The sequence below is a fragment of the Brugia malayi genome, assembly GCF_000002995.4.
Source record: "Brugia malayi strain FR3 genome assembly, contig: Bm_v4_Chr3_scaffold_001, whole genome shotgun sequence".
Taxonomy (NCBI): Eukaryota; Metazoa; Nematoda; class Chromadorea; order Rhabditida; family Onchocercidae; genus Brugia; species Brugia malayi.
In genome coordinates, this window is record NW_025062477.1 from 7,965,926 (window position 1) to 7,987,020 (window position 21,095).

Consider the following 21,095-nt stretch of genomic DNA (forward strand, 5'->3'; position numbering starts at 1 on the left):
GGTGTTAATGGATATAACCGAAGTGGAAACAATTCGGAAGCCTGAGGTGTCTAACTCGTCCATGCCGCAGCCATCTAATGTGAAATTTAACGCCCCAGATAACAGGTAAATGTTAAAATAATTAGAATAAGATAAGGTTGGACTGCTCTTGAAAGTCTAACCCTTCAAAGCTACTGCTTAATATGATTCCAATGCAACCTTTAAAAGATTTCGATTTGAAGTGTTGAGTTTGTACACTTCGATATATCTTCCGATGGTTTAGTGATAGATAAGATCCAGCAGATTTAAGGCTTAAGTTTTTTGAAAAAGGACAGTATGGTTCGAAGTTCTATAGCTGGTCACAAATTCAAATAAGTCCAGCTGTTATGTACAGCGGTAGAGATTGAGTTCAAAAGTCATTATTTAATCGAATCAAATTTTTCATCAAATTTGAATTCAGGTGCCAATATAATCAGTCGTTCTGTTTCGACTAATAAAAAACAAAAAAGATTGCAAATGTTGATAACTTTAATGAACAAAATTTAGAGACTTATATGATGAAAATGGTTCGCTGAAAGTGCGGCGTTCCAATCGAGAAATCCGAAAACCCAAATTTGATGACGAAATTGTTGATAGTATTTCTACGGCTAAAATAGTGCAAAGAAAGAGGCCAAGCTCTGAAAGGTTGCATCATTCTCCGGAAGCTGCAGATCGTTTCGTGGTATGCTTCATATCTTTCTCCAGAAAATTTTTGGTGATACTTTGCAATGTGTACATTTTTGATCTTTGTCTCATTTTAACCAGGAAGTCCTGTTCTGCCTTATACTATATTGCTTAAACGGAAGATATTTGACCAATTTTTTACTTCAAATACACGACGGCTTCTATTTTTTCATCTGTTTATTTTCATTACAGGAAAAAACTCAGGCGGCGACCCGAGTGAAACTTGGTAAGAGGCAGTGGCGTACTACAGAAACGAACGTTGGAGCTCCTGTTGAAGTTAAAAGTTTTAAGAAGTTTCCAGCAAAACCCGTTTGCCAGACGCAGTCTGTTGTTTTTACAGATAAAGTACGCATTTGATATTCAAAATGCCGAAAATCGAAAATCTTAAAACCTTAAATAAATGCAAGCTGTCTTACTGAAATCATATTTGTTACATAGATCTTTAAATATCGTAAATAATAAGGTTTATACCTTTAAATAATTTAGGTAACGTAATGTTGGCTTGATCAAATTTTAGAATAGTTTTTTTTGGGGGCTTAAAATACCTGTACGTTAAAAAACAAAAGACATTTTAGAAAAGACGTGAACGGTCTACAAGTAAAGAAGCACGAACAAAGGAGTTAGCAACGTTAGCATCACATACAGCAAATTTCGGTATCGGTTTAACCGAATCGTTGAAAAAATGGACTGCACTAGATGATGTTGCTCTTATAACAGCAGTAACTCGGGTATGGTATTAGACAGTAATCTTTTAACAATTCAAATACAGTCACAGTTTTCTTTTTTATAATTATTTTTGTGGTCTAGTTTTCTGAACTGTTTTACACTCCAAAATTTTTTCACAAAATGTTCAGGTAAGCAGTCTTGCTGCTGTTCATGGAGCCGTTCGTTTTTCACGTCCTTTTACTCGAGCTGAGATTGAAGAAAGGTGGTATGAATTACTATACGATGAGGTTTTTTTTGGTTTAATTTTGAAGAAATGTGCCACATAGCTTAATTATTCAAATGGGAGGAGAATAGGTTATTTATTGCCTAACTCATATTTATCGCAGCTATTGTTTTCAGTATAATTAAAATTCGATCGCTTATTGTGCAACTCCATCTTATGATTACATTTTCCATTTGGATTGGTGTATATAATAAATACCTAGTCTTGATATTGTACCATTAATAGTCCCGTACTGCTTTGCATATTCCTCTGCAGCTTTGTTTTCTACTTAATTTGAGTTAAAGTCTTATCAGGGAAAGTTTCATAGAACATGAACTTAACATTGTTATTGAATTATATTTAGTAACCTCTTACCAGTTGTGAATTGATTCATCGAACAGTAGCTTCAGATAACGATTGTTATTATTCTCCATCCAAACTGTCACTGGCCCATATCTTGTGTACTTTAGCAGCTATAATCTAATCTGGTGGATAATTCTATTTGTTAATCTTTTAATGTAAGGTTATGATTACAAAGAGAACACGCCATCCTTTTTTCTTAATATGGATTCGTCATTCTTCAGTAGCATATATGGTTTATACGCCCCTTCACTTTTAGATGCCAATTTCATACTTCGAATTTTTTTTATTCTAGATTCTATATTTCGAACTTGTTTTATTCTGGATTTGTAGGAGACTATAAAAATCAATTATTAGAATAACGATTATATCTTCTTGGACTTAATTGAAGTGTCTGGGTGGAATACTTAAAAGTTGTAGGTTTGTTAGTTTTAATCTTTTCTAGTCTTGGTTTTCTGGGTTCTAGTAAATTTTTGCCAAATAGAAATCTGCAAAAAAAAAAAAAAAAAATAAATTGTTTTAATAGGCATCTCAATAAGTTTTAGGTCGTCTCGAATGTTGCAAAGAGGCGAATTGCAGATCTTTCTGTGGAGACTATAAGTGCAGTGCAATCAAGAACGGTTTTTACTGTTGAAGAAGAAGAACTGTTATCAGCTATTCCGTCTGCAACTACCGGTACTGATCTTGCAGTATTTGAGCAGGTTGGAGATTACTTTCTTTTGTGTTTTTTGTTTGTTCTCTGATTTCCAGTTGTCGGATTGTCATTGGCAAATTTTAATTGTTGTCACATCAAGCTAACTTCAGCATTACGATCTAAAGTAAAAAAGTAGTGATAACATTAAGAAACTGCAGAGAGTTTAAGGAGTTAATTATAATACGGAAATAATAAGGACTGCAATGGGATTTATTTGTAATCCCTGTTAAAATTGTTAGCAAAACTCAAAATTTTAAATTTATAGGTGTTGGAACGAAATAAGGAAGCATTCCATCATGCTCGTACTGCATATGTTTTACAACAGCATTGGTTAGAAATGAAGAACTGGGATTTATTGCAAGATCAAAGGAAGGCTAGCAATCGTGTCCTGGATTTTGCGGAAATTGAGCAAAGCCTGGAATGGAATGGCGGCTGGGATCGGCATATTAGTTTCGAAGAGACGCGTTTGTGCAAGGCAGCAGTTTTGACCGAACGTGCCTGGCTTGAGTGGGAAAAAGTTATTTTTCTGTTTGTAGTTCGGAAGATAATCGTAGTACAAACTTTTTTCCTCTCCTTTAAATTAGATAACGCTGAACGACACACTGTTAGGTAGTTAATTATGCACTGTTGGTTGAAACTTCTGGAACTACTTGATTCCTTTATTCAAAATGGACATTTCCAGATACATGTTGAAGCTGTAAGTGGAATATCCGACGATTCACAAATGGGCGAGGGTGTTTGGGGTGTTTTGAAGGGGCGTGTAGTGCGCTATTTATTGCGGGGCGAAACTATTCTAATAGGTCGCAATACACAGTTTCATAATGTATGTTCCAACCATCGTTATAAAAAGGAACAGAAATGCAACACAAAGTTTAACGCTCATATATATTATGGCAATAATAGTAATTAACTTGAAAAAAAATCGTTTATTTCTTGGAGTAAGAGTCGAAATCTATATACAGAAACACATCTTTGGTTGAGCACAGCTGCCTTTGTCGTCTGTTATGCATTATCAGTTTGAAAACAAGAAAATATTAGAAAACCTGCATTCGTAGATTATGAAATACTAACCAAACACATCATACTTGAAATATATATATGAAATACAAAGTTTTGAATGAGTAGAAAGTAAATGAATCTTCTAACAATATTCTTAGAATCAATTGAGTCGCACTTTAATCAGTATAACTAGAAATACTAACAAGAAAAAGGAAGTTTGGAGAGCTACGAGTTTTCCTCTGATACTTCCATAAGTAAAGTTTCAATGTAATGAGTCAGTGTATAGACTTGCTCACAAACTATACTTTGCAATTTCAGGTTGATATTAATCTGGCTCTAGAAGGACCGGTTGCAACAATCAGTCGAAAACAAGCCATTTTGAAAATAATACAAAATCAGCAAGCCAAAACAGTGGAAGTATTCTTATCCAATGTTGGAAAACCTCCCATATATGTCGATGGTAAAACGTTGCTAAGTGGTGATAAAACAAGACTATTTAGTAATGGACTGATAGAAATCGCTCAAATACGTCTTCAGCTGTTCATTGCTATAGCGTGCACTAGTAACGGCGAAAATAGTAGCAACAGTGATAGCCAACAAATCGGAACCAAACTAGCACCAAACGAGCAACAACCGTGTAAAGCATTATCATCCATTGTTCTACCACAGCAACTGACGTTTTGATTATAATGGTCTTTATTATGTATTCGATATAGTTGCAAAAGATTCTGTTGGTAGCCTAGAAGTATTTCATTTCTAATTAGTCTTTGAAATCTTGCAAGTTGAACAATCGGGGGCGCTTTTCGCAAATTTTGGATTATATGAAAAGATAACTTTTGAAGTAGGTACTGTTCGAATCTAGAAGTTATTGTGTGCTCTTTAAGCACTATGCTTCGATTTGTTTGTACCATTCAAAATGTAATTTATAGGGAATAAAACTGAGGGGAGTTTCCCGCACATAGTATTACTGTCCCACTCTACATCTTTTTTAAAGACATTGTTTGTGATTGACTTTAACTTCATGTGATTTAAAATCTACCTTTGTGTTTGCGCTTTTACTACAGAGAGAGAGTCAGAACTGAGCTGTTTTGGAAGTGAAATATGGGAATTGTCGTCACGACTTATTTTATGTTGTTTAGCAGCAGTTGGCAACTTCTTCTGGTTACCCATATTGAATACGAAATTTCGCCAACCAAGACGTCTTGAACCCTGCAAAGCATTAAAATTCAATAGAAAGTCGGTAAATTCTTAATATGTTAGCAATGATGGCCATACAGACGTCGGAATCATTTATTTCATAAGAAATACTTGTTGCTGAGCTGCTGAAAGTACTCCCATATAGATCTGAGAGCGCAAAAATCGTGGGTACGAATCTTTGCTCATCAAAGTGAATATATGTTCCTCAGCTGGGGAAAATGCATGCCGTCTGGCCACCAATTTATCCTGCAGTGATTTCATTGTAGCTTCTAGAGTACGTGAATCAACATTTACCTGAAAATGTAAAAATTACTGGTCGTGTTCCATTACATATTAATTCTCCATTCCGAAATAATACAGTATGCTATAAGGATGACTTGAGCTAAAGGGGTTCTTCCCTTTTTAATTATTTTGTGTACCGAGGACATTACTCGTAGCCAAGATTAAAAGAAAGACACACTCTGGAAGTACTCTGTGGTAGAATGCAAAAAGGAATTTGACTGTCGACTTGAAAAACATGAAACAAAACTTTAACTGCAATTAACTGTAGTGTAACAAATCTCGAAAAATATACCTGACAAGGTGCACCGGACGATAAAAACTCTTCATAAATACGCTGCGCCTTCCTTTCTACTTGCTCATTAGTGGAAAACTTCAAATCTTGAATGGCCATCCAAAATCGTATGTTTTCAGAGGAAAATTCGCTTTCTAGGAATGTTTCAAGAACCTGTCGCCCAATGGGATCGCGAACGAGCTCCTGTATCGAAAGGCCCCATCGTTTAACCCGTCGTTCAGTCGGTACTTCTACCCTATAGCAGTCTTGCACAGAGGAAACTTTTTAGAATTTAATACAAGACACATGTAGTAAAAATTTAGAACGAAAATTTTCTTCTGCTACTACTTATCTTAAAGGAGGAGTTCACCAAGAAGCAATCGATATGACACTTTATTAACAAGAACAATATATAAGCAGTATATTGTTTTGGGGAAACTTCTAAGCATCTTATATATTTGGTTAGTGAATATTTTATACTTTATTTTTAAACTTTATAAATAAATAATCTTTCATGGATGCAGGACAATATAATACGACGCACTATTATTTTTCAATTAGTGCAACTTACGAATCGGTATTTAGCACCCATAAATTAGTGTCATCAGATATCCACGGATTACTAGGCTGTGGAGTTGATATAAAAGGATCGTAGTCATGGAACTGTTCACACCAAGACACCATCCTAAATTTTTTAATGTCATTTGATAACTTTATCTAAACAGTACATGCCTATATTAGCATAAAGAAATATTATATCACTTTCCTTATATCTGAACTTTCCACTACCAACACCGGCATGAAAAAAATTTCTTAATATAGCGATGTTTTTGAATGTTTGCATTCCACTTCTTCGTTAAAGAGAAAGCATTTTTTTCATATGTTTCTCATTTTTTGTTTTATGAAAAAAAAAAAAGTAAGAAAAACAGTGAATGCCTACGTTTCACTCGCCTTAACAGCCTTCAACCATGGTTTCGTTTTCAAAGTGAATTTCAATCGCTCCAGTTCTGTTCGATAAACAGCAGCAGTACGCTTTCGTAATTTCTTTTCTCTCTTCTGAAAATGTGTGAATTCAGATCGATATAGTGAACAGTCGTCATAAAGGTCAGCAAGTATTTCCTCATTATAGAAAAAAATTGAAGAAACAGCTCCATCTTTATAAATAAATTTTTTTTAAACAATCTGCTTATTCAAGTATAACATTTTAGTCCAAATTTCGGAATAACGCTTTCTATCTTTTCCAATGTTTCTAGGTTTTTAGATAAAAAGATAACCTGAATGTGTTGCTCGAGACAATTTGCTTGTCCAGGTCTTCGGGTTCTCCAAAATGCCCTTTCTTCACTATCATATACAACTTTGTCACTCTTTTTCTTTTCCTGCAAACATATTCCTTACACACTTTGTTAATCCAAAAACTAATTATTCATCAAACAAGTTTACTGGTAATTTGGACTTGATTACTTGATTATTAACGCAATAACTTTCATTGGAGCGACATAACATACTGGTCAGTAATTCAACTACCATTAATAATAATATTGATATTATAACTGATTTCATAATATGAAATTAAAATTTAAATTTATTCAATAATAATAATTGATAACTTGACTACTAAAGTGATAAGAACTTAATCAACGTCACAAAATAATAGACCTTCTGAATTTTCAACTGCATTTCAGCTTGAACAGTAATAAAATCCCACATATGGCCAAGAAGCTCGAGAAGTTTATTATATGCTTCAACTTCATCTTCTTCCAAACCATGCTTCTGTTCATTTCGCATTAGCCGTTTACTAAGGTAAATTGCTGAAACAAAAGACAGTCACTTTAACATCGACAGTTTTTTTCTGGGTTTTATTTCTCAGTAGCAGTTTCTCTCTAGCAGTTCTATTCTTAATGAACAAGATCTTTCTGCAATTGACATGAAGTAAAATATGAAATGAAAATTAATACTATTTGTTATTAAATGGTGATCGACGTAGTAGCGACTTTTAATAATTTATGAAAAAATCTTACCATATTCTACATTATCAGTGTGAGTAGCATGTGAGGGCCAGAAATATGGCAGTTGCAATCTGTATAATGTATTATCGTCCTTCACAAGCAGTGAATGCTCGATCACAGGAAATATATAACCGTGTTGAAGAAGTAAAGTTGCCAAGTGCAATGCATCCGCGAGATCATCAAAAGCCATCAACTCCTGCAATTTTTTGAATCATTTCTGTATAATGTGAAACAAACATGGTTCAAGAATCAGCTTGCTTCTCATTTGTAACTTATAAAAGAAAAAAAAGGAGGGGAGGAGAGAGAGGAGGAGATAAATTTTTTTTTTGAGCGAAAAAGTTCTTTTGCTTTGTATAATATTACCCAGGACCATTGGACCTACCAGTCGTGCAGTTCAGCATTTCTCCCAACGTTACTAGTATACGTTAATAGCACATTATATATGGAATTTCTAAAACAAGATCAAGGAGGACCAAACAGCAAGCTGAAATAATTAGGTTACTTCAACCTATTCTACATATATAATTTTCAAGAATTCTGTTAAAATGAATTACCAGAAATCTATAAAGCACAATCTCCTTAGAAAATTTATTGTAAATTAAAGATAAAAGGCAAACCTGTAAAAATGCAACAAGAGTTTGGCCAGTAAGTGCTTGTGGTACAGCCACGCGAAAATACTTATGGGTTTTGAGCGGAGCCGATTGAGCGATTCTCATAGATAGTGAATCGAGCTGAAAGATGTTGCTTCGTGAAAAACAACTTTATTGAATTGCGAATCCAGCACTTAACCCCCTTCTATTTCAGAATTTCTGGCTGAAAGCAGTGTAAGTTTGAGGCATATATCAGACAGTTCAGGTTGAAGTACTGAGATCATAAAGGCATTTCGATTAATCAGAAACAAGGTCCATTTAACTAACATCCTGAATAATTGTTTTCGCAGCACTAAAAATCAACAGTGCATGCAACCAACTGTACGCTGCATGTCATTTTCATTATATGCGTTTAAAGATTTGCTTTCAGTAGTACTTCTACTACTCTCCGGAAATATATTGATATACACTTTTTCTAGCTTTACACTGCTTCTTTTCTGTCTATAGCTTACAATCAAACATAAAAAATAAAAGGAACAAAAAATTCATTAAAGAATAATAAAAAGAGAAAAGCTCATTGTTACTTGATTTTATCCCTTTTGGTTCATGATCTCAAGCTGTAATATTGTATTGCATGGAATGCAATGTGCTTGTCAGCCGTAAAAAAAAAAAGAATTCCTTAAGAAGTTAGGTCTTAGATTTGCAAATATAATTTATTTTCTTAAGAACAAATTCCTAGCGAAAACTTTTTTAAGGATGAATTTAAATCTTCAGTTTATCAAAACGTACAGGAAACATTGCATCATGATTGATTGCTTACTAGCAGTTCATACTTTTTAACCAAAAACTTTAGTTTTTCCATCAGATGGCATCTCTGAACTTTTACATTATCACAACATTTTAGTATTTTCATGCAGAATAATTATACATAATGAGGCATTATTGTCGTATTACATAATATTACTAAGCTCTTCTATCGCTTTTATGAAATTACAGTAAACAATAAGCAATGCACTTTATGAGTGTATTAGGTAACACAACTGCATTTCTATTTTCCAGTAAGGAACACAGTGAACTCTACGGAAAACAATCTGCTTTGCATACTAAAGATTATATCATTATTTCCCACTCAAGAAATGGACATGTCACTCCATATGTCTTTTAACAAACTTTTCGAGGTATGCAACTTGCTGAAACAGCAATACGAAAAAGCACACTGGAGAGCAGAAATTATAGCAGGTTGAACAATTAATAAATACTTAAAAAGATCAATCTTAAAGATGGGTTAAACAGAAACAAAAAGTCGACGGCAAAAAATCCACAAATACATGAACTTTCTACAGGCAATCTCCTAACTTCATTGCCACTTTTAATAGTACAACTAACTGTTAAATGCTATAAAAATAATTGGAGAACAGCAACCTCAATGTAGGGAACAAATAAACTTGATAGACACCAAGTTGACATGAAGTGACGCAGCAGGTAGTAGTAACTAGTACAATCGGAATGAATCCGGTAGAAATGGAGAATATCCGATTTTTTACTTGGAGAAAATCAAAATAAAACGAACCTTAGCAAGAGTAAAGGCAGCCATTGGCAAAACGTACGTTTCCTCCGGCGGCGACTAGCACGTACGTCAGTGCTAAGAACTAATGTATATAAATTAGGAGTATCAACAAAAGTGGCAGTAAACACTTCAGCATACTGATTCCATTAAAATCATAGGCGACACAGCATGGCCGCAATGCGTGCACGAGTACACCAAAGCCTCCTGGGTAAACAGCACGACTTACGCGCAAAGTGCTGCTAGTAGTATTAGTAGACAGAAGAGAGTGCAATGGAGGACCCTCACAGTGATAACCGAATCATCCTGCTTATCATTTCTTTCCTTTCGTTCATTCGGCCGATCCTTCATACTGCAGTATAAATGGCGACAGTGATACTAACCGAGGTGATAATTAACGATGATCAAATCGATAAATATGGCGATATCAGTGACGGCAGTGATAACGAAAGACGACAACTATAACAACACATACTATCAGTGATAACAGAGAAGATGAAATACCACACATACACAAACACTCATACAGATTACATACGCAGATAAATAGTATATATGCACCTATCACACATCTGCATGAACTTGTGTGTGTGTGTGTGTGTGTGTATGTGTGTATGTGTGTATGTACACACACACATAGACTCTCATGTGCATCTGAACGGCAAACAAGCTGGGAAGAAGCAGAAAGCAGGACGAGGCTTATTGCCACGAATCAATAAGCTCACCTCCGTACAACAATTCAATAGAATACACATACACACATACATGTGTCACTTACATACATGTGCATACACATACACATACACATACACATATACAAGATACGCGTTATTCGGTGTGGGACAGGCATGACGGAGTCATTCTCGTAGGAGGAAGCTTATGTATGTGTGTGTTTGCAATAAGCATGTATACATACATGCTTAATATACAACACGTATGCTATTTGCATATGTGTAAAGTTTACTTAGTGCACTGAGGTTATATGAAATGATTAAATGCATTGTGATCAATATTTCATTCCTGCATGCAGAAGGATTACAAAGTAGCCGTTGTAACTTGCCTACATGCAGTGTACGTTCACGTCATACTGCATAACGTCCACGTTGAACGTCTTCGACAGGCAATTCTTTATCGAAATCTAAGTTAAGATTTCCGTCATTCGTGGATACGATCGATCATCGAATGTGTCCAATGCTAATTATACGCTTTTTCTTGGCTAGTCTCTTCTGCGGGCCAAAGAATGATAATGAGACGGTGTAGAGCTATTGGAGGACATCAGACTTGCATCAAATAGCAAACGCAATGCTACTACCTATGTCTTGATCAAAATAAACATGGCAAGTTTGGCTTGATGAAAACATTTCGAATCATTTGGATAAATTAAAAGTGAAAGATGGGACACAAACACAAAGTTCACTTCATCCATTCATTTCGTTTAATGCAATGTCATTACTAATAAGCTAATAAGGGAAAAGGGAAGATTTCAAAAGAGTGAACTGATCGAAGATAGAAAAAGAACAAGAAGATCAGTTGCATTATTCTGACTTTTTATGGATTATCAATTCAAGAACTGTCTCAATGAACAAGGGCAGAGATCGATCAGTACTTTAAAATTTCTTGCTTTAAATCTTTTCCTTTGAGATGTTTCCAACCACTTGCTACTGCTTCCTTTGGTCCTATAATTTAAATGATATTTAGAGATGGTAAATTGAAGCATATCTCACTTTTCGGAATGTTTTGGAGAGAAGAATATAATCTGCTATGATCTGTTTGCTTATTTTTGCACATCTTTTCAACATACAAGTTCATATAAACGGACTTTTGATTCAGTCCTATAATGTGATCTGATTTTAGAACCCAAATTAGGTATATTTCACTCATTAAAAATGTGTTCCGCTATTCTAAGTTCTAAATTATCTACAGTTTAGAAATGTGCCTTAAACTTGAATAATGATTTTATGAATTCCCTATTTTAACAAGAATTCCAAAGTTGAAGATTTTTTCCATGATAGTATTCTATGTATCAAGTTTTTAAGAAAAATTAGATTGAATTAAAAAAAAATTAGACTTAAAGTATAAGCAGAAAATTCAAAAGAAACAGTTGCAATGTTATCAAAACATTTACCACATATTCCATTCTCAAAAAGAGCTTGCATCTATTGACGTTACTATAAAAGTTTTTAATTTTTATATAATAAGCGTAATTGTTAGCAATATAAATAATACGTACATTCTATACTAACTTGACAGTATCATGCACATTTTCCAATCAAAATGCAATCCCGTAATATGTTTCAGGGTCAGATAAAGAGGCGTTAAGTGACATGAAAGTTTACTGAAAGGAATTTATTGCTACTAATGTTATTGTTCAATTAGCAGTCAGTTAACTGACTTTCTTCATTTAAAGATTGGAAGTCTTTACAGTATGGCATCTCTCTTTATTACAGTAAATTTGCCAGAATTGATAATCATAATCATTTCTTGCATTATGACTGGTAATGATAGTAGAAGGAATGTATTTCTTAAGTTTTCTTACCCTTTCAGATTGAACTCAGTTCATTTTCAATCATTCTTTTGAATTCCCTGTGTCTTTATTCTGTGAGTGCATCAAATTGTAAAATATATTAGTAAAAACTAACTCTTCTTGTTTCCATTTAACTGATAATATCCTAACATTCAGTTTATTATCAATCCGAGGAAACACGACGAATTATTTTCTTCTAATTTCAGTTACATTCCGACCCAGTCATAAAATCCATCTAAACAGTGAAAGTTCCTTAATTTTAGATTTTCATGTACAAAAGGTTTGTTCACTGTTAAGCGTTAAATTCAAATCCTTTTCCTCACAGTATCATCCATCCATTTACACGAAAAATTGCAGAATTTATCATCCATCTATACGAATAATTGCAGAACTCCTAGAATGTTTTTCAAGGAATAAATTGGTCTATATGACGAACAGAGAATCGATCTGCTAGATGTATTTCATCTCCTTTTTTTAAAATTCAATAAATTCGCCATCAAGAAGAACAGCAGCCACAGTAGCATTAGCTGTCATTAGTTTGAGGTAGTGCCAGCCAAGCAACAAGAACAAAGTAAACGATTCTATTCGTTGTGCTGCTCCTACTATGCACATATTGCCTTGCTATATTTGTTCTCCTGTGAGGGTCACTCAGTCGTTTGGAGACATCATCACTTGACAGCTGCTGGCGCTGATCACAGTGAGAGTCCGAAAGATTGTTGATGTATGCTTTTGATAGGCTTACCAAAACCAAAAACAAAATTGAGAAATTGATTCCTTTATGCCATTTTCAAATTCCTTTCACTGATTATTCTCTCATCCTTTTAGTGTGTAGTACCATCCTGAAAAGAAAGGTCTGCACCGATCGGAGAGAGAGGTAGAAAAAAAGACTAGCATAGATTGGAATGTCATTCCTCTTTTGCTATTTATTTTATGTTTTATACACATCTCGTATATACTATGAATGCTTTCTTTTTATTCAGAGCCCTAATTATTGATTTTTTTTCTAATATATATATAACAAATATAACAAATAAACATCATTAAAAAAGTTTTTACTTCCATGACATCTCTGGAATTAAACTTGAACTAAGCTTGTCATTAAAAATAATCCTTTCTGTTGTTCTCTTCATTCCACTCAAATATTCACTATAAAATTTTATCTCTTAGCTTCAAAAATTTGCACATTATGTTACGCTTAAAAAATTTTCATATTCATGCTGTAAGTTCTGGGATGTGCTTAGAAACATGAAAATGTAGCACTCAGTGACTGATTGTGCTGCAGTAGTATTCCAAATCTTCTTTAAGTAATGTTTGTGGGTCGATATTGTAAATCGATGGCTTGTCGAGTGTCATAGAGTGTTGGTGCCTGCAATAAAAAGCATCTTAATATAGACATTTCATAGCAAATTTGGACCTACGCTTGATTTAGGCCTAATAAACAACATAATTCTATGCAGATCTAAACTTGCAAATTAGTCTGCATTCATTTTATATTGCTTAAAGGGACTAAAAATTGTTACTCTAGGTTTACCTGAAGGAGAATTGTGATGGTTCCTGCAAAACAGGCAATCGATAAAAGTAACAAAAATAACCGATCCAGTACCATTGCAACATACTTCCAGTCTTCGTCCACCTAAATTGATTTTATTTCAAACGAACAAAACAAATTTCTAAAATGTCGCGGTAATCAATCTTGTACGGTTAACAACTAATGAGAACTTGAAACCCTCCAATTTTCTGTTTAATTCACTCACTCGAATTGCCTATTCTCAGTTGGTTAGTATAATACAGTGCTTATTCCTGACTTATTTATCATGTTGATATTGTTACTTCTAAATCACAATGAGATCCAATTAGGCCTTCTAAACTTCAAAAAAAAAAAAAAAGAAAAAAGAAAGCTATACGACAAAAACTTTTCACCTTAGCATCTTTGTCTTTTTTCTTGAGCAATTCGGCAATGAAGCAAATATTTTCGAATGCTTTTACTACATGCGGTGAATGATACAACTTCTGAATTCGCTCATCCGGTTCAGTCAGAATTAGGCTCCCGTCATCTCTACTTACAGCATGTTCGTGATAATTCATCGTTATCTGTTCACCTATAAAGCAAACTGCAAATAGTGCCACCTGTGTTACCTTTGACTTCTTTACTTTATTGCTTTTTGTGCTTTCCCATAATGAAGCTTTTTAACAAAAACAATCTGAGTTTCATTTGTCTACTGGCTACAAAGCTTTGACTGATCCAACTTGTACTCTTTCAACATTTGAATTGTTTTTTCTGTTTCGCACAACTTGAAAGAGTGCCCTTTCATCAACCGTAAATGTAAAGCAACAAATTTTGCTTCACTCGTGATCAAGATGAGAAAAAGATTTTGATGCTACTGATATTAATGATAAGCCGATGTACTGAGGTCAAACATAAACTGTTCATGACTTGTTTATCTCGAATTCCTGCTTAAATTTAAAGATCGAAATGTGACAACTAACGAGTTCTCCGCTTCACACCTTACCTTTACAAGACAAATTCTTGACATCATTCAGTGGTTGTCTCATGAACAATATTTTGGGTAATGCCTTAAGAAAAAACCATTTTACCCATTCAGGCATGCGATGTGTCGTAGGCTTTCGAAAATGCAAATTCAGAGCTGTAATTTTAACTTTGATTGAATTTTGGCTAAGATTTAAAAAATCTGGTTTAGATGCTACTATGGAATGACTAGTGACAAGTATGTTCTTCGTTATTTGTACTGCTCAAGTATAGAAGACAGAAAATGAATGTCTCATCCAATCACAATTACAGTTTTTCATTCCGGAATTGCATTACGGATCATATATTACAACGAGAATGAAAAACAACTGATATAACTGTGATAGTCATTTCTAATGACTGATTGTAGCTCTACAATTATCTGAAACTCTCGGCTTTTGAAAGTCTTTGTCTTTTGAATTATACTCTCATGAACACTTATTACATCTGTTTGTTCGGCAATCTTATTTTACCGAATTTCAAGTTTTATATTTGAAAAATTAAAGAAGAACGAAAAATATAATGAAACTGACATATGACAGTGACTATCACGCTGAGTGTAACCATAACCATCGTAAACAGCAGATATTTACCGATTAATGGTAAGCTGATACTGGTAGCAGGGATAATTTCAGTCTGAAAATATACATTGAAAATTGAAAAGTTTAGCTTAAACGAAAAGAGAATCTAGAAAGTCCAAAAAAATTATTTTTAGATGTGATAACTAACCAACAACAGGTAGAAGACAGTTAAAGTAACCAGAATTGATATGCAGAGAGTTACTTTTTCACCACTATGCGATGGTAAGTAGAATACAAGAATAGTTAGAAATGATATGCCAACACATGGAAAAACCAAATTTACTGTATAAAATAATGGTTTTCGACGTAATTCCAGATAGTACTGCAATTCATGAATTATAATTTGAATTAAAGCATTATTTTATGGCATATCATGAAACAGATAAATTTAACAAATTGATTTCTGAAATTATTAATTCTTTTTTAAAATAATTATGGAAAGAATAATTACTTATTATTACTCTAAGCTATGCAAATTTGACTGAAAAATTAGGCAGTGAAGTTTTGAAGATAATGATGAGTTTTAACATGAAACTAGAATAAACTTATCATGATGTCAATATAAGCTTCATCGGGACAACAGCTGGCATAATTTTTAGTTCTTCTCTTTGCAACTCTTGATATGATATCCCACTCGACGGACGGATAGTAGTCCGACAGATCTGATATGAATGATACATGCAGTATATATAAGTGCTGAGAAGTATGAACTATTCTATATTATTTGCCTTACATGTGATCGACAGGACCGCACTTGTTGTACAGCAGCACATGTTTCCATTGCATGCGGCAGAGTTCAAACAGAACTAATTAATACGTGAAGATGTGCAGTAGTCCCTCTGTGAGGTGGTTGAATTTGCAAAGATAATTAAGCAATAAATCGCGAAACAAGCATTACTGTTCTTCAGCTATCACACAAAATGATCTTCTCAACAATGTGTGCAATTTAGATTCGAGAGATGGAAACTATCTGATAAAATAAGAGCAATTTCTGAAAGAATTACCGATCCCATCATCGACAATGGTGATATTATCCACTTCACCATTTGCGCTGACTTCTAGCTCGTAATGTGGCTCACCGCCTAATAATTCCAGATCCAATAAATCTTGAGAGTATGTCCAAGAACCAAACTATGAATTCTTTTTTATTTTCCGCAATAGAATTTTTCGAAAACCTCCATACAATTTTTATTAAATATCACAAAATGCAAAAACGAATACCTTGAAATGGCAACGTTGTTCATCGAAGGGAAACCTGTAATAACAATCATTTGCTATTAAATTTCCTTGTAAATTTTATCTTTGCTAGTTTTAGATTATTGATTTATTTAAATAACGTTTAAGCTTCAACTTCTTCAGTGAAATTAAATCACTATTGAGCTAATCACTAATAGATCAAAACTATAGTTTTCATGATCGAAAGTATTAACGTAGTATGAAAAAGAAATACCATCTGACATCGATTTGACATAAACTTTTGAAAATTGCTGGTGGTTCCCATGTCACTTCGCCATCATACCGAAGCGTCGCCTTTGTACTGATTGTTATATTATAATTACTATCAGCACTAAAACAAGAAAAACGAAAATGAATATTTATGTATGAGGTTTCTTGAAATTTTTCTTGAAAATTGAAATTTATATCTTATGCTTATGTATCAGCTTCCTCATTGATTGATTTTGAATTCAAGTTAGCACAAAAAAAGGTTCCATTTTTGAAAAGTCTCATGCATCAATCGGAATTAAAAATGTAATAAAATTATAGTACCCTTACACGGTCAAATCATTTCGTTTGTATTTTCAACTTTTAGTTTTCTTAAAAATATCAAATAAAATTGAAATTATTCGTTGAAAATTAATACTTATTGTAGAGGACAATGTCGGGTACCCAAATCATTTCGTACGGTACGTATAGCACACTTACACCCCCGTAATTTTTTGGATTCCAAGACAACTTTTCATCTGTCCATACTTGTTTTAGCCAAACACTGCATGTCATTATCTGATCAATTTCATGCTAAATAGAATTGAAATTTTAATTCAAGAATTCGATTTGTTCAAAAATTCAAAAAATATTCTTTTGAAAGAAAGGAAGACATTATTCAAATGCTTCAAAAGTAGTATAGTTTAGAACTTGATCTTAATTAGTACGTAGTTTTCAGGAATTGAGTTCCTGCTGAGGTCATGCTAATCTAATCCTCCAGTATCCGTCCGAAATGTTTGAACCTGGTCAAAGGAACGAAAGGAAGAAAGGAAAGATGAAAAAATGAAAACATATCTATAATAGTTCTGGAAGCAGTTTATGCATAAAGTAATCTCTTACCACGTCGATGATTTGTGAGAGACGCAACTTCAGTTTGATAGTTATCGGTTTATTAGCTGCTGGAGCTGGTCGCCGATGCTTGTTATAATTGGCCATCAAATCATCGTGCAGTCTTTTCGCGTCTTCATTGCAGTATGCCACTGATGCCACCAGTGACATCAGTGATATCAGTGATACTACGGGAGCTACTAATTCGCTGAGGTTGACCATGTTCTTCTGTATTGTTGACACATATCCACTACTGGCTAGCCTATTGTGACTTCAAGTCTCTAATTATATCTAAGTAGCACATATGCTTAATAAGATACAGAACGCGTAACCATCTTAAAGCTTAGAGATGCAAATAATCTGATATGTGATCGTATCAAAAAGCTTTTTTTTTTATTTTATCAGCATGTTACCTTAATCTCAGAATAGAAAAGCTGAAAATAAAATTACAGTGGTTTAATAACATTCACAATAATAAACATAATAATGGCTGTACAGTGATTTTGAGCACAATGCAACGTACTGGTCACTATCAAACCCACAATAATTTTCTCAATCAAATTTACCTGATCTGTTTATTCTTTTCTCACTCAGGTAAAGTTTGAGGCAAATATTCTGTTGCCCGTGGGTCACCCACTTTTCTCATTCAAGATGTCCAAATAGAAGTTTATGAGAAGAAATAATTAAACAAATGAACTTAAATGGTTACTCCAAATGTGGAAAAAATTAAATCAATAAGAAAAATTATAATTAGTGCAGAGCGATTGCAAAGAATTGTGAAGAAACACAGTTGCTTGAGGATTATTTAAAATAAAGGTTGAGTGAGTGAAGAGGATTGAAATAATGTCAGAGATGAAGATGCTCTTGGCAGTTCGCATCTTCACTAGCTTCCTTTTCATTTTTATTAAAGCTAACTAAACTAAAAGAAAAAGATGTGATTGACCTTTTCTTATGTCCCTTCCTTCCCACTCTTTAATGCTGTTCATTAAGTAATTCCACATGTGTTGCACCATTTCAGCATTTGAACCCTAATTTGAAGTTAAATTACTCGTTAAAATGGTGAAAAGAAATTACATATACTAAATTGAAATTTTTAAATAATAAATTTAGCATCATCGAATTTTAATTGAATTCTTACGCAGAAAATTTTAGATCCTTTGTTTAAAGAAAATTTCAAGAAGTTCAGGATTAAAATTCTTTGAATAAGTCGGTTGATGTAGTCAAAATAGTACTAAACACAGTAATGTGTTAAAAAAGTCAAGCAATTATGGAGTCAATTTATCAATAATTCCACTTCTTCTAAATTTCAACCGCAAATTGCCAGAACTAAGATTGAGTTATATCGTTACTTTATGATGAAACAAAGTTGATAGTCATTCCTCTTTTTCAGAAATATTGTATAGATAATACAGTGAAAGATCATATGGTCGAGGATTTTTAGCATCAAGAAATTCTTTCGCCATCTGTACATCTCAACAATAAAATTAAAATAAACTCGTACATTTACTTTCGCAGCAATATTCCATTTTACTATCTATTAGAAGGAGCAGTCAGTTTTATTTCTAATTAATTGTCCTTTCACCTTTTTTCCTTTCTGATCTATTTAAGTAATTAAAGATATCGATTATAAATTTAGTGCCGTTTCTTTTCAATTTTAAATTATTTTATTCAACAACTGCAATATAAAATAAGTAGAGCATAGTTGAGGAGACTGTAACAGTAAAGATGATGCGGAACGTATAACTAGATTTCAAATTTAATAAATTTACCAATTTTAGTAGACCAAAATTTGATCTAATTTGGAAGAATTACATTAAACTAACTTCAAATTTGAAAAATATATAAAATATTTCAGAAGCGCGGCAAAGTGCAGTATATAAGTACTGGAAGAGTTATTTTTTTTATCATAAACTCAGTGATTCTGTAATTAAAGATTATTATCATAAATAAAAGCTAAAAATTGAAACTATTTGAGCAATAGTTTAAAAGTGATAATTTTCTGTAGTTACAAATTTATATATTAAATTTTCTATAATCATTAAAAAAAAACATCTATATATGACAAAAGCTGTACCAAACCTGTGATAATTTGATAGTAACAGCTTAATCTTACCTCTTTTACAAGTCTTTGTGTGAAAGATGTCTTAAATTAAGAGTTTAAAATTCGACTTCAGAATTGAAATATGAAATTGTTGACATTGCAGTAAAACTTGTCAGAGGAAAAGGAAACGAATTCCATGAAGTGGTCAATTAATATTCAGTATCATCAATTTTATCAAAAATTGCATGTGACATTATTGTAAACTCCCTTCAAAAGATGTTTGATCTATGCCTTATCCTCTCTCTAAAATAAACATTTTAAAAAATCCATCACAATTGTTGATCAACGCATAGCACATAAAAATGCAACTCTTTCTCAAATGAATGATTTCAGAACAAAAATTGATTTTAATTCTTGTTAAAACTACTTATCCTACTCATTCATAACAGGTAAACATTTTTGCCAGCAATTTGTATAAATTCGATTTGGGCACTCTCCCAGGAGATTTAAACTATAGGGAAATTGATAGCATTCACTTTCAAATTTAAAGTTTTCTAATTAACCAAATTTCAGTCTTTCCGTTGGAAATAAGTGAACAACAGCGAGAGAGGAGTTGATTTGCCGGAAAGAAGAATAACAAATTTTTTTGTAAATAGCTATCACTTTTATTACTTTTAAACGCTAACCACATTTTTCCAGATTATCTGCTCTTAACGGAATAAATTATCAGAACTTTCTCTCTCTCTCTCTTACTTTCTTCTCATTTTTATCAAAACTTTGCAAAACATATTTGATATTATAAGGAATCAGTGTTAATGTTTGTATATGAATCACAGTGAAATGTGTATGTGTGTGTGTGTGTGTGTGCAACAAATTCTGCACGGCCGTATGTAATACTTTAAGGCTTGGTGATACGACTTGCTGGGCTTGATTGTATTGTACAGAATGAATGGTGTGAGTGTCGCATGCACAGATTGGCAGATAAGTTTCCTGAACATATTTTACAAATTCATCAACAACTTCGTTTTCTTCCCGGAAAGAAGAAAAGACCATGTTAACCAGTGCTGACCTTTGGTTTATTCCTTTATTTTCATAGAATTCATTATTTTATTTCCCGTGATTTGTCGCAGCTTGTATGTTTTAAAAGTTTTTATCACTTATTTCCTCTCGTTTCTCATTGTTTCTTATGATGCTCTGTGTTCAAGAAAGCGCATTTTCGTTTTGGGCACTGATTATTTGCACTATTTATTTTAGTATGGTCATACTGAAACTGATAAAGACGATCTTTTCGTCTCTTTCTTTCATATCACTTTCCCGACAGCAATATTAATCAGTTTAGTGCTATAAGTATGATATGTTTTCTGTGTTAGGTAGGTAATAACTGCTGTGCAACTTAATTCTACCCTTTCCAATTACATTTCTTTTACTGTTATTCAATAGTTACAGCTTGTTAATGGGCTAATTTGTATATATGTATAGCAGCAGTAATGAATGCTTTCTACATTATATTTTGTGGTTA

General features: G+C 33.3%; 3 protein-coding genes across 4 annotated transcripts; 1 reads left to right on the forward strand and 2 right to left on the reverse strand.

Moving 5' to 3' along the window:
* Positions 1 to 7: 7 nt before the first annotated feature.
* On the forward strand, positions 8 to 4,367 carry Bma-mcrs-1 (Uncharacterized protein; the record flags this gene model as incomplete). The annotated part of the gene is made up of 9 exons (XM_001901148.2): positions 8 to 105; positions 526 to 700; positions 895 to 1,047; positions 1,278 to 1,430; positions 1,557 to 1,655; positions 2,536 to 2,691; positions 2,950 to 3,201; positions 3,367 to 3,507; positions 4,002 to 4,367. The coding sequence occupies 9 exons, from the start codon at positions 8 to 10 to the stop codon at positions 4,365 to 4,367; spliced, it is 1,593 nt and encodes a 530-aa protein (XP_001901183.1).
* Positions 4,368 to 4,382: 15 nt separating this feature from the next.
* Positions 4,383 to 9,623, reverse strand: Bma-eat-16 (Uncharacterized protein; the record flags this gene model as incomplete). Of its 2 annotated transcripts, XM_043080382.1 has the most annotated exons (11): positions 4,383 to 4,422; positions 4,723 to 4,892; positions 4,992 to 5,174; positions 5,455 to 5,689; positions 6,005 to 6,118; positions 6,374 to 6,489; positions 6,708 to 6,809; positions 7,090 to 7,241; positions 7,452 to 7,635; positions 8,057 to 8,170; positions 9,600 to 9,623. In XM_043080382.1, the coding sequence occupies 11 exons, from the start codon at positions 9,621 to 9,623 to the stop codon at positions 4,383 to 4,385; spliced, it is 1,434 nt and encodes a 477-aa protein (XP_042936316.1). The 2 variants fall into 2 exon arrangements, with proteins under 2 accessions (XP_042936316.1, XP_001901185.2); XM_001901150.2 differs by lacking the exon at positions 9,600 to 9,623 and having other exon boundaries at positions 8,057 to 8,155.
* A 3,794-nt stretch (positions 9,624 to 13,417) lies between these two features.
* Bma-unc-38.1 (Uncharacterized protein) lies at positions 13,418 to 17,757 on the reverse strand (the record flags this gene model as incomplete). The annotated part of the gene is made up of 12 exons (XM_043080383.1): positions 13,418 to 13,483; positions 13,649 to 13,750; positions 14,038 to 14,216; positions 14,628 to 14,762; positions 15,178 to 15,280; positions 15,374 to 15,547; positions 15,775 to 15,887; positions 16,230 to 16,356; positions 16,447 to 16,480; positions 16,676 to 16,792; positions 17,087 to 17,241; positions 17,548 to 17,757. 12 exons carry the CDS (start codon positions 17,755 to 17,757, stop codon positions 13,418 to 13,420), a joined length of 1,515 nt encoding a protein of 504 aa, XP_042936317.1.
* Between the last annotated feature and the right edge of the window lie 3,338 nt (positions 17,758 to 21,095).